This window comes from Sphaerodactylus townsendi, linkage group LG07 (assembly GCF_021028975.2).
Source record: "Sphaerodactylus townsendi isolate TG3544 linkage group LG07, MPM_Stown_v2.3, whole genome shotgun sequence".
In the NCBI taxonomy this organism is placed as follows: Eukaryota; Metazoa; Chordata; class Lepidosauria; order Squamata; family Sphaerodactylidae; genus Sphaerodactylus; species Sphaerodactylus townsendi.
The window spans coordinates 125746975-125761066 of NC_059431.1; the positions used below are offsets into that span (position 1 = coordinate 125746975).

Genomic DNA, 14092 nt, shown 5'->3' on the forward strand with positions numbered 1-14092 from the left:
GAAAAGCCGAAGACTCAAGCAACAATTTCTTTGGGCTGGTAATTGCAGGATAAAATCTGTCTTAAAAGTGCAATGGAAAATAAGTAAGACCAGCTGGGATTCAGAGTCCTGCTGTCCAAGGGAGCTTCCACAGGCAGGCTGGGGCTTCTCTGCCCACAGCTGCCGCTTCGAACCATTGTTACGTTTCCAAGCATAGTTTCTGGTGCGTTTCCATGTGACCTTCATCTACTTTAAGCATTAAGGTGCTAGGAGATGTTTCGTTTTTTGGTGATGGAGAAATTGTTCTTTTTTGCAGCACATTTGAAAAATGCAGGTGAGGAGGTGGATTCACTGGGTGGCTGTGGAGATGTGAATCGCCCCTTTTATTTAAAAGAGCTGCTTTGAAATTTCAAAAAGTCAATGGAGATAAGCCAGCATGATGGAGTGGTTAAGGGGGGGGGTGTATCCTAATCTGGTGAACCAGGTTTGTTTCCCCACTCTGCCACATGAAGTCTTCTAGGAGACCTTGGGCCAGTCAAAGTTCTCTCAGAACTCTCTCAGCCCCACTTACTTCACAAAGTGTCTATTGTGGGGAGAGGAAGGGAAAGGAGTTTGTAAGCCTCCTTGAGTCTTCTTACAGGGGAGAAAAGCAGGGTATTGAAACCACTCTTCTTCTTTCAAACAGGAAATGGAAGATTTCCAAAGCTTGGCTAAATATATTTTTTAAAAATCTTACTGTGTGAATCCAAAGATACAATAGATTCTGATTATATCAACAAGGACACAAAATAGCAGAGAGGCCTTTCCACCATGATCAGAGGCGTACCAGGAGTAAATGGCGGCCGGAGACAAATTGTCTCCAGGACGCCTCCCAGGCTCTGCTCCCGCCCCGCCCACCCCAGCTTCGCCCCCACTGCCCTCGACCCCACCCACGTCACCATAGACATGGGCAAGGTTTAGGGTGCCCACCTCCCCCCCAAACTCCCCCTGCTGGCTGGGCTCCCAGCCGGCAGCCTTGTCTCTTCTCCCTCCGGGCAGGCCAGAAGACACTGCAATCCTGGACTCGGAGACCTTCTTTTATAAGCACTGAGGCGGGGGGGTGGGGCTTGGGGTGCAGGAAGTCCCACCCCTTCCTGCTCTCCAAGCCCACCCCCCTGCCTCAGCAAGAAGGTCTCTCAGCTTGAACTGAACTCTCTTCAAGGAAACCTGCCAGAAAACAGAAGAGACTGCAGGCTGCCAGCTGAGTATTAACTGGCAAGAGGAAAGGAGGAAGAAGTCCAGAGGCTGAGGTCGAGGAAAGCTTGGAGGCAGCAAGGAGAGTGGAGTGCTGTCTCATCATTTTTGCGTGCCTCGGATGGGGTCGAGGCATGCAAAAACAATGAGACAGCAGGACTTCCTGGTCACGTGGGGGGCTGATTTTGCACCCCCCATGTGACCAGAAGAGTGGTGCCCGGGGACAAGGGGTACCCCTTGTCCCTAGGCAGATACGCCACTGACCATGATTAATAATCTTGCCAATGACAAAGTTTTGCAGAAGGAGAAGCCAAGCAATATCAAAAATACACATTGTACCAGGAGCTTTCAGAAATTTAAAGGATGTCTCAGAAAAACTGGTGCCATTGTTGAGTCAGCCCTAGAAATTATTTTCGGCTTTGCAAGATGGCTTCAAAAACCTGAGGGTACTATGAAATTAAAACTGGAGGATTTGGAAAATAGATCATTATGTAATAATTTTGGATTAACTAGTTTTCCAGAGAAAATGGAAGGGTCTTGTCCTAGGAACTTTTCAATCAGAAGGGTCTTCAGCTAATGAAGCTTGTGACAATTTCCCCTGCAATAAAATAAGCTCATAAAATCCGTCCTTTCTTAGACCATGTCAAAAGGTTTTGCTAAATTATTCCATTAGTACTCTGAAGAGTACTAGAACCGTAGAAAATGTTATTTGTCACAACTTTTTTAATTCAAATGTAACACAATATCTCATCTGATACCCTGTGGAAATGCCAGCAGATGAAGCTAATTGCTGAAGCTTTAATGACACCAAGTATGCATTAATAGTGGGATATACTACTTTACACATATTGTTTCCCATCTGGAATTTACTTAGGAGGATCGTAATAGGTAGCCAGTATTTGTAAGAGATTAAATATAGTAAATTACAGAAATGAAAAGTTATCAAATGTATCTCTATTTAAGGATAACAACAAGGACAGTAAGCTGGAATATCATGTATTTTACTTTTATTATAGTTAATAGTGAAATAACATTTAATCTCACTAATAACTTATGTAAAATGACCAATTTTGGGGAAAGATGCATCATCTGCTCATTGATGCTGACAAGCTAATGTAAACTTGCCTCCTCCAGTAGAACAAAACAGCTATGAAATTAGTTTTTATTAATTGAAATTTGGCTGGAAATCCAGTTGTGGCAGAAAATATTGAAATGTTAATCACTGCCAGAGGGAAGAAAAAGCCCTCAAGAGGGAATGTTGTGGGAGAATAGCTCTGGCTGACAATGTCCATTAGGTAAGGAGCAGAATTTGAATTCACTCTACCGTGTTTCCCCGAATATAAGACAGTGTCTTATATTAATTTTTGCTCCCAAAGATGCGCTACGTCTTATTTTCAGGGGATGTCTTATTTTTCTGTGTTCTGTTCGTCGGGCATGCTTCCAAACAAAAACTTTGCTATGTCTTACTTTCGGGGGATGCCTTATATTTTGCACTTCAGCAAAACCTCTACTATGTCTTATTTTTCAGGGATGTCTTATATTAGGGGAAACAGGGTAAGTAGAAACCTTCCATGAACAATTGACAGAAACCCAGGGGGAAACTTGAATGGGAGAGACCTGGTGGGCCTGGTAAACTTATGGCTATTAACTGATCAGGAACTGAATTCTGATAGCTTTCCTCACCTACATTGTTGTTTCTATCTTTTTTTTTTGGGTGGGGGGGGGGGGGTTTAAGTCAAAGCTTTGTTGAGACTGTGGGCATTTTTGGAACTTAGAGAAAATGAGTTGTCTTGACTAATTGGTTAGCTGGTAGGGAATGACATGAATATTTCCATTCCAGACCCTTTGGGTTTTATTCCCAGGCACCAACAGAAAGGGCATTACTTAGGACCTCATTAAGGATCCGTCTTTGTGCAGGTACTGTCAGCGGCATCTGTTTGTGGACTGAATCCCTCCACACCCCTCCGTCAATTGTTTAAAGCAAGACTACAAATGACAGGGACAGAGAAATAAATATTTTCAGGGAGAAATCTTCTGTCTGCCAACCACACTAATGGCAATAGATCTCTCCACATGAAAAGCAGCGCACCTGTGCCTCTTGGGAGTCATCGTTTATTCTCCTCCAGTCATGGTTTGTTTTTGTCTTTTGAAGTGACTTGTTCAAGTAGCTTCCTTCTACAGAGCCTCATGACTTGTCCGGGGCTCTGGGTTGTACTTCTAACCTCAGAACATGATAGGGAGGTCCAGGACCCTGTTTCTGTGTATTGAATTCCCTGTTCAGTCTTGGCTCTCAGAATTTGGCCCTGTGCTCAGCATAAATTAGGGCACAAATCCTACACATTTTTCCACAAAAAGATCCAAGGGCAATTGTGAATTAATCAGCCACCACTTCCTTCTGGATCTTCTTTGTAAAGTAATGCTCCACGGGGGTCCCAGTGCCCACCCAGTTCCTGATTTCAGCTGTGCTCAGTGTGAGGGGTTTTTAAAAAGTGCTTTAAAAGCATGCCTGGAAAAGAAAGGAAGGAAGGAAGGAAGGAAGGAAGGAAGGAAGGAAGGAAGGAAGGAAGGTGTGGCATCCCCCCCCTCGCCCGAGCCCTTTGGGCGGTGTATCCTTCCCTCCTCCCTAACCTGGGGGTTGGTCTCCCCAGACAATTACCTTCCCAATTGGCCAAGGGCCAAGAAACCACCACGCCCACAAAGCACTGAGTGTACGGGGCAGCCCTCGCCCACGCCACCCTCCTCCTACCGTGTTTCCCCGAATATAAGACAGTGTCTTATATTAAATTTTGCTCCCAAAGATGCGCTATGTCTTATTTTCAGGGGATGTCTTATTTTTCTGTGTTCTGTTCATCGGGCATACTTCCAAACAAAAACTTTGCTATGTCTTATTTTCGGGGGATGCCTTATATTTTGCACTTCAGCAAAACCTCTACTATGTCTTATTTTTGGGGGATGTCTTATATTCGGGGAAATAGGGTAGTAGGTCTCCTTACCTCCCTTCCCCTGTTTGGCTTGAGAGTTCACACCCTCCCTCTCTCTCTCCCTTGTTGCTTGTTTCTAGTGCTTTGTCTCTCCCCTGTGGCCTCACAGGGAGAGGTGTGCACAGCTTGTGTGAACAACTCCCAACCTGTTACTGCACAGGGTGGGGACCAGCTTGAACCGGGGTCTAGGTTCTCAAAGGGGGTCTGGGCTTCAGGGTCCTCTTCCCTCCTTCCCACTTCCCACCATTGAGCTGTCCCTTTCCGTTGTCTCTTCACACCACCACCCACACTTCCTGCTGCTGCGGCAGCTCCAGACTCGCCCTTTCCCACTTCCTTCTATACCTTCTGCCCTCTCATTCCTCTTCCTCGTCCCAGCTGCTTCTCCAGCCCATCTTCTCCAGCCGCCTCAGCTGTGGGCGGGCAGGCCCTGCCTGGTCTGAGCTGCTTCTTCAGCCCAACTTCTATAGCTGCCTCAGCTGTGGGCTTGCTGGGCCTAAGCCTCCTCTCTTCCCTGCACCTTCCCCTTTGAACCAAGAGCTTCACCAGGGCCTCTAAGGCCTTTACCCTCCCTGCAAGAGGCTCCTCTGCACCCTTCCCTTCTCCCGCAGTGCCAGCTGGTGCGGGACTAAGTGGGGTAAGTCCGGGCGCTGCAGCCGAGCCTGGACACGCACACGCCCTGAGTGTATCGTCAGGGGTCGCCTCGTCGTCCCAAAGCCGGGAGAAGTAATCCGCGTTGAAGTGACGACTCCCCGGCCGGTGGAGGATTGGGAATCTAAAGGGGGGGAGAGAGAGATACCAGTGCAAATCACGGGCATTATGTTCTTTCATACGCGTCATCCACTGGAGTGGTGCATGGCTGGTCACCAAAGTGAATTTCCGCCCTTCCAAATAGCAGCGTAGTGCGCCCACCGCCCACTTAATAGCAAGGGCTTCCAACTCTACCGTGGAATACTGGCGTTCCGCTGTCTGCAATTTGCGGCTCAAATAGAGGTGGCGTGTTGGAATGCAGAAGCTAATCTAGTTCACCAGATTAGCCTCCACAGCTCAAGTAACAGAGTGGGGAATCAAACGCAGTTCTCCAGATTAGAGTTCACCTGCTCTAAACCACTACACCATGCCGGCTCTGGTGGTGGCGATGGGGGCGAAGAAGGTGGGGAACAGGTTTTGGAGGAGGAGGTTCTGCTGGCTATGTAAACTGCAGTCTGCGCGCCGAGAAAGGGATTACTTTGAAATGCAGCAACGCCGTGCTTTCATTTCACTCTACCAACCACACTTAGACCTTTTTACTGAAAAGGGTATAAGAATGTCCTGCATTTTTAAAAGAACCAGATATTAGATCTGATGGCTTCCTGGTGCATTTGCCAACTAGTCAGAGCTATCTCCTCTCCCCTCTTGTCTGCACTGTTTCCTCTGGGGCCTTTACACAAGTCGTCCAGAAAAAACATCAAGCAGATTTAAATAAATAATTTACACCAGGAAGTGAACCTCTCTGCAGACGATCCAGTTCTCTTATCTTAATGTGAAACATTTGTCTGTGTTACTCATGAAGCGGTTGGAGAAATATGACCGAACGTTATATAATCTTTTAATGAATTCTCAACATTTCTGGACAAACTGAGGAGTTTATCCAGATCGAATTCCAATACTAAAGGCCTGTTAATATTTGGAAATATTCAGAATATATAGAACACCTAATGAGAATAGTCACTTTAAATGTTCACATATTGTGGTTGGTGCTTCAGACAAACTTTTCTGAAGGATTGTTTGTACATTTTTGCAGTGGTCCTCTCTTCCAGAAGGTTGTGTTTTTTGTTAGAGTTTTTCATCCCTCTCCTCTTCTTTCTGTCATGGGCTGTTCCCATCCCCCCTTCATTTGTAATACCATAAAGTCTCTACAGGCTGTTCGCTTTTCTGATACAGCTTTAGGCAGGTAGACCTGAAGCATCAGCCATTGCTTTTCCTGTTCTTTTTTTACTATCTCCACCTTCACAACAAGTTGTAGTCTGACCACGAAGAACAGCATTAGCATGACTGTCTCTCTTTTGGACTTTTTTGACACCACACATCAACAGATATCATAGGTATGAACGTACCTGCTAGGATTTGGATCCTCGGATTGGATCCTCACACCACCTAACGAAAGTAATTGCACAACTTGTCCAGTTCTGTGGGCCCAAGTGTTGACTAGAATTCTTGCAACTTAGTTCCCATACCCCCTGGAGGGGAAGAGGGAACACTGGTCTGAAGATTCTCCCAGGCTTGTTGCTGGAGAGACAAACCACAGCTTGTTGTTAACGCACGATGGCAAATGAACAGCAAGAGTGTTTTCACACTCTCTATCGCTAAGGTTACAAATGATATGATGGTCTCATTCCTATGGGGGGAGTTGCAGGTGAAAAGCAGTGGACATGAAAATTAAATCTAATTCAGAGTCCACACAACTATAATAAAGGCAAAAACCGTTTGTTTGTTTTCAGCTGTGAGTCACTAAAAATATCTGTGCACATTCCTAGCTTCCTAGGAGCAGCAGTGGCGTAGGAGGTTAAGAGCTCATGTATCTAATCTGGAGGAACCGGGTTTGATTCCCAGCTCTGCCGCCTGAACTGTGGAGGCTTATCTGGGGAATTCAGATTAGCCTGTGCACTCCCACACACGCCAGCTGGGTGACCTTGGGCTAGTCCCAGCTTCTCGGAGCTCTCTCAGCCCCACCTACCTCACAGGGTGTTTGTTGTGAGGGGGGAAGGGCAAGGAGATTGTCAGCCCCTTTGAGAAAGGGGGCATATAAATCCAAACTCCTCCTCCTCCTCCTTCTCCTCCTCCTCCTCCTCTTCTTCTTCTTCTTCTTCTTCTTCTTCTTCTTCCTGTTGGGAGGAAATCTTGATGAATTAAATTGTCCGGAGCCCTTTTTGTGCAGCACATCTGGATTTACTGACTGCATGCAGGGGAGAACAGGGTCACAGGGGCATGTCCCATCACACAGAGAGACTTCCCAGCAGGCTGTGGCAGCCAACCCTCTACACACTCTGAGGCTGGTTCCCACTGCTGGAGACCCTGTGGAGGATATGATCATTGTATAATGCCTTAGCCACAAGTGTCTTGCTAGGAGGAGGGTAACTTGTGCTTGCCTAGCTGTTGAACAAATCCCCACAATGAAGATCAGTTAAATGCATTGGGGAAAATCCATCTGATAATTAGCGCACTGTGGTGTCTTTGTGCTGAATATATTTTCCGGCTCTCGGTTAAAAATGCATGGGAAATGGTCAGTTATTTGTGCACTTGTATAAATAATTTAACATATCATTCTGTTCTCCTTTATCTCTCATTGCCATTGCAATTTCGTGGCTCAGGGGGTTTATAGCACCTTGCGTTCACAGATAGCAGATAGCTGGTTGTGTGTTTCGTCGCATCTTCTGAAAGGTGCAGGAATTTCAGGTTTGCTTGATATGGTCTAGCATTTTATACATTTTCTTAATAAAGTGGTTTTCCCCTCTACCAGTCACACTCTGCATATGGAACACTCTCTCAAAACTGTATGCTCCACAGTCGGCCAGTTATAAATCAAGTCATCTGAGGCTGTGCTATTTTTATAACAAGAAAGCTGAAGCACTTAACTTTTCAATCAGTATTTGTATGCATTATATAAATGTTGTCCATAATTAGGCATGCATCAAAGTTGGTCATAATTATACAAACATCCAGACTCAACACACAGTTTTACAAGTGCAAGTAGAACTCACCAAGTATCATGTGGAAAAGATAATTGTAAATAATACCCAGCAGGTTATAACTATGCCAAAAAGACTTGAAACGTCTTATTCAGAGAGCGTTGAGGCAAAACCTGAAAGAACTAACCAGTCTAAAATTTAAAGCCCATTTGATTTTACCAACACAGGGTTTTAGCTTCAGTTTTTAGGTATAAGACATGTTTTACATAAGATGCCGTTTCCCCTTTTTATTCTTCTTAGCCTCCTTATTTCCTCTTCAATATTTTTATCATGATTATTTTATTAAAATTGTATTTATTTAAAACATCTTATGGGAATTTCCCCCAAAATGCTTAAAGTAAAACTGTTGGGTTAGAATCCTGTTCCTTGCACACTGTTCTCCCAATAGGCCCCTGTGACCTCTACACCTTTTGAGGGATGGGACCACTGGTGGGATTCAAATAATTTAACAACTGGTTGTTTACAAGCACCATTTTAACAACCGGTACTGCCGAAGTGGTGTGAACCTGCTGAATCCCACCACTGCTCCCAGTGGTTAAGAGCAGGTGTACTCTAATCTGGAGGAACCAGGTTTTATTCCCTGCTCTGTTGCTTGAACTTTGGAGAATTCTGGGGAATTCAGATTAGACTCCAACACATGCCAGCTGGGTGACCTTGGGCTAGTCACAGTTCTGAGCTCTCTCAGCCCCACCTGCCTCACAGCTGGCATGTGTTGGAGTCTAATCTGAATTCTAATCTGTTGTGAGGGGGGACTTGCAGAAGAGAAGACCGGGGATGCGGGGTGAGAGACAGGATGGTGTTTTTCAAATCATGGAAGGACAAAGAATGGTTCCTGCCTGCCCCGGGGGACAAGGTTAGGACTAATCTGGAGTGGAAGGGGGTGGGAGGTTGAATTTTACTTGAACACAAGGAGAAACTTTTTACTAGTAAAAGAATTTCTACAATGGACCAGACCGACATTTATCGTAACTGTTTATCATAACTGATATCATCATTTATCATCTAACTGAGGTCTCCGTCTCCCTCATCTCCAGGTATTTCCCAACCTGGGGCTGGCAACCCTAAAATGATTTTATGTGGTTTTTTAATGCAAAAATTTAGTAATTTCTGTAATCAATGATGGACTGATATTCACATTTTTGTTCTTTTTGCTGTGTGCTGTGGAGTGGCTACAGAATAATGTGAATACAAACACTGCAGTTTAAAATAGGTGGTTCCTTGAAGGATGAAAAGCATAGTTTGGATATTGCTGGAAAGATGCTGTATAAGACCCTAGAATATTTTCTAATGCCAGGGTATTTCTGAACAGCCTTCTGAGTCACATTGGTTGAGATCCGTGTAGTGCCGTAATTTGTAACATCTGTAGCTGGGTAGCAGCAATAAAGTTTGTTTAAAATAGCCATTTATTTTTGCAGGGTTTCTTTTTGACTGTGTCACCTGAATCCATTCTAAAAGTGGCCTCTCAGGCTTCGGCAAATAACAAGATCTTCAGTTTGAATCTGTCTGCACCGTTTATCAGCCAGTTCTACAAGGAACCAATGATGAAAGTTATGCCATACGTAGACATCCTCTTTGGGAACGAGATGGTGAGTGTTACTGAACAACTGATCATTTATTTCCAGTCTTATTTGTATGCAACCAAAATAGAATGCCTCCAGTTACCCTAATTTATTAACTAGACTTCACACAATAAATTTAACTAGGGATATCAGTTTAGAAGTAATAATTGCTGCTAGCCAGTTATGGCCATTCCGTAGCAGCAGACTGAAGGACTTGATTATTGTTGGTTTTTTAATTATTACTAAATTTAGTTTTTTAATGACAGCATTTTGTGAATGTTCCTAAGTCATAATCCCTTCCAAACCTATTGTAATCGCTGGGGTAATTAACCTGCCAGGATTTGAGAGTGCTCAATTTTGCCTCGGGATGCTTAATTCTCAAATAAGGTCAATTATCTCATGATGATAACTGCTTTGTCACAAATTGCTGCTTGTTGTGTCTGAAAAAGTGCTCACATTTTAATTTAGATGTCTTACGACCCAAGGTAACTTTCAGAGCTAAGCACAGTGGCTTGGGTTGCCAGAAGCTTTTAAACTTCATAACCAGATGGACGAACTGTGTGAGCTAGTATAACCTGGTGGCAAAAAATGAGCTAAACTCTGGGAGGTTCTCAGTTACAAAAATAAAACACTTTTTGGAATCCCCAGGTAGAGTCAGATTTGAAGCACAGTGAATTCTCAAGAGGGGGGAATCTGTGTGTGACAGAAAATCAAACCTGAAGAGAATGGACACTCGCTGCGAGGGAGATAGTAAATGCATAAGAGGCCAGTGACACCACAGGAACAATCCCTTGACCTCAGGACTTCATCCAGATACTACAAAGGCCTTTAAAGGCCTTTAAAGTTGTATGTAGCACCATTTGATCTTGGCTCAGTTAGAGCTATAACACTTGTTCGATCTGATCTCTTTAGATCTTTCCAGGTTAACCACAAGCTAATCTGATCTCATTGAAGCAAAGTGGGATCAACACTGGTTCATGGGAAACAGCCAAGGAAGTCCAGGGTCATAACATGGAAACATTCAATGGCAAACCACCTCTGAATGTCCCTTGTCTTAAAAGCCTTACAGGGTTGCCCTAAGTCAGCTATGACTTGAAAACTCATTTCACACCATGGTCACGTTTCTTGCCTTTTTGTTTTATTTATTAGTCTTGTATGCCTCCCTTCCTCAGGTAGAGGTAGATGCCAGAGGTGTGGCTGGAGAAGGGAGAACAGGCAGCTGCTGCTCAGGATGTGGCTCACATTTCCATAATACATGGCCAAAATCATTTAAAACATAACCAATATAATATTTTTAAAACAATACAAATATATTTAAAAACATTAAAATATTAAAACCTTCAGACGATAAAAAGGATATTGAAGAGATAGAAAAAGTGCAGAGAAGGGCAACGAGGATGATTGAGGGACTGGAGCACCTTCCTTATGAGGAGAGGCTGCAGCATTTGGGACTCTTTAGTTTGGAGAGGAGACGTCTGAGGGGGGATATGATCGAAGTCTATAAAATTATGCATGGGGTAGAAAATGTTGACAGAGAGAAATTTTTCTCTCTTTCTCACAATACTAGAACCAGGGGGCACACATTGGAAAATGCTGGGGGGAAGAATTAGGACGAATAAAAGGAAACACTTCTTCACGCAACGTGTGATTGGTGTTTGGAATCTGCTGCCACAGGAGGTGGTGATGGCCACTAACCTGGATAGCTTTAAAAGGGGTTTGGACAGATTTATGGGGGAGAAGTCGATCTCTGGCTCCCAATCTTGATCCTCTTTGATCTGAGATTGCAAATGCCTTAGCAGACCAGGTGATCGGGAGCAACAGCCGCAGAAGGCCCTTGCTTTCACCTCCTGCATGTGAGCTCCCAATGGCACCTGGTGGGCCACTGAGAATAGCAGAGAGCTGGACTAGATGGACTCTGGTCTGATCCAGCTGGCTTGTTCTTATGTTCTTATGACGTTCTCTCACCAGGAAAGTAGTGTTTTTTGGGGGGTGGGGGGTGGGGGTGGGTGAGCAGGAAGGCCAGACTAATGGAAAATCTGGTAGAATAGCTCTGTCTTACAGGCCCTGCGGAATTGCATCAAGTCTGACAGATCCCTGGTCTCACTGGACAGAGTGTTCCACCAAGCTGTGGCCAGGGCCGAAAAAGCCCTGGGCCTGGTTGAGGCAGGCCAGACTTCTTTCCGGCCAAGATTTTCATTTGCAGAGTGTAATTCTCTTCATGGGTTGTCCTGGCACCAAAATTTCAAAGGGGTAGCCCCCATCTCCTGTTAGCGCCCATTGGAAACAATGTGGGATGGGGCACCCCTTTTAGGGGTCCATAACTTTGGCCCCTCTGAACCAAAATTCACCAAACTCGGGTGGTATCATCTGGACAGTCTCCGGATGATACCCTAAAATTTTGGTGCTGCTAGCTTTAAGAATGCGCCCCCTGCAGGCCAGAATGTGAAAAAACACCAAAAATACCCCCCTCCCATCCGAATACCTTGCATTCAGATTCATTCATATTCAGGCAGGACATATTCGGCCAATTTTGGCCCGAATATGCCAAATCCGCCCAGATTTGGGCCGAATCTGGTATTTGTTGTACCCAAATCTCCAAGCCTAGTGATGAGTCAAACCACAGTAAGAGTGACTGAGTGAATGTCACTGCCAGGTCAGCGATGGAAACCCAAGTAGGCGATGCAGACTTTCTGTCATGGTCTGGCTTTCAAGTGAGCAGGAAGGGTCATGAGGCACCAACGTCAATCAGCAACAGTTCAAGGTCTTACCATGGTAAAAGCAAGAACAGTCCAAAACCTGAGATATAAATGGTAGTCAGGGCACAGTCCCAGGCCAAAGGCTGACCAGCAAATGATACAACATAGTTGAGAAGAGAGGTCCAGGGCTGGTCTTAGGTCCAAAATCCAGAGAGATGAGTAATGGGAGTTCAGGAGCAGGACACAGATTGGGAGACGTGGCAATGCGTTGCCTTCTGCCTCTAGTCAGCTGACTGCCAGCTCTCCTTTACCAGCCAGGGCAGGTGGATTGCATCATCATGCTTATCCTTTGGTCCTACTTGCCACTGACGATCTGGCTGCCCTTTGGCACTTGGCCAGGTTGCAGTGGAGTCTTTGGCAGCACTGCTTCAACAGGGTAGGTGTGCTGGAGGGAGGGGTTGATCTGGGTGCTGACTGCATGCTCTGGGGGGGGCAGAATTGCTGGGGGGCCAGAAATACCGTCCCGGCAAGGAGTTGTCATCCCCGGATGACACTTCCAGGTCGAGGTGGTGTGCCTGTGTGGCCGGCTGATCTTCCATAGGCAGATCTAGGCGGCCTGATGCTTCCCTGCTGACAACTGTCTCCTCCTCCTGTTCATCTGGGCTGCTGTAGTTGTCAGCCGGCTCCACCTCTGCATCGCTCGCCCTACGGGGATGGGCGGGGTATAAATCTAAGAATGAATGAATGAATGAATGAATGAATGAATGAATGAATGAATGAATGAATGAATGAATGAATGAATGAATGAAACCTGTGGAATGTCACCCTGCTGTTGGGGGAGCGGGCTGGTGGCGGGCATTGCTCTCAGAGTTTTGAAACATCCAATCGCTATTGGACAAAGCGTCAGAGGTAGATTGTGGGGGGCTGGTAGCACTCTCGAAGCTGTGAAACGTTCCCTCATTGTCAGACGAGGCACTGGGGCAGTCACGGAGGGCTGCAAGAAGCACACAGAGAAAGCAAAAAATAGGAGTGAAATATTTCTATATTATATCTCTACTTTTCTAAGAGTCTCACAATGTCACTTATGCCAGTGAAGACAAATCAGAACCTCCTTTGACCAGACAATTGAAACACTTGTTGATGAACAAAGATTTCTTTATTGCAGGCAAGATAAGTCCCGTACAGTGCCAAGAAGTCTCTGCCAGTCCAGCAGAGACTTTGATAATATAAAGCAACCAGCAAAACCCTTTCCCCCGCCCACCGTTCAATTCCACAGCTGCGACTACAGACCGAGGTATGTGGCCTTCATTAGCTAGCAGAGAAGATAAGGCGCCAAGGAGCAGCAGAATAACAATTTCATATAACAGATTCACACAGACCAGAGCTCCCTTCCCCAACATCCAAACCAACCCGACAGCTTCACCCTCAGGATAGTAATCAGCAGATGCCTTCCTCTTCCTTATCCTCTCTCCTTCCTTTCTCCTTTTCTACACCTTCTTGCAACCTTCACACCAACCCTTCTTCCTGTCTGCCTGCCATCACCTGTAGCCATTGCTTTCTTCCTGCCTCCTTTTCTACTTGCTGCTCTTAACAGTGTTGTTAACAGCCCAATAGTCACGGAGAACATGTCCCATGGCATTGCAAGGTCTTGTTGTCTGTGAGGGTCTGCGGGCTGCATTGAGGAGAGGGAAGGAGGCTGAATTCCACTTCCTGTGGAATTCTTTCCATGGAACTCCATTGCCAGAGGTTGGAAAAGGGAGTCATTTAGCTCACTTCCTTCTCTTTCCGTGGAACTCCATTGCCAGAGGTTGGAAAAGGGAGTCATTTAGCTCACTTCCTTCTCTTTCCGTGGAACTCCATTGCCAGAGGTTGGAAAAGGGAGTCATTTAGCTCACTTCCTTCTCTTTCCGTGGAACTCC

The 14092-nt window shown here is 45.5% G+C and overlaps 1 protein-coding gene across 1 annotated transcript in view; it reads left to right on the forward strand.

The window, feature by feature from the left end:
• ADK (adenosine kinase) overlaps positions 1 to 10197 on the forward strand; it is a 204059-nt gene extending 193862 nt beyond the window's left edge. Inside the window, exons 7-8 of the mRNA XM_048504471.1 lie at positions 9334 to 9504; positions 10126 to 10197. Of these exons, the coding sequence (XP_048360428.1) occupies positions 9334 to 9504; positions 10126 to 10197 (243 nt within the window). The remainder of the gene's footprint in view (positions 1 to 9333; positions 9505 to 10125) is intronic.
• The last annotated feature ends 3895 nt before the right edge of the window (positions 10198 to 14092 follow it).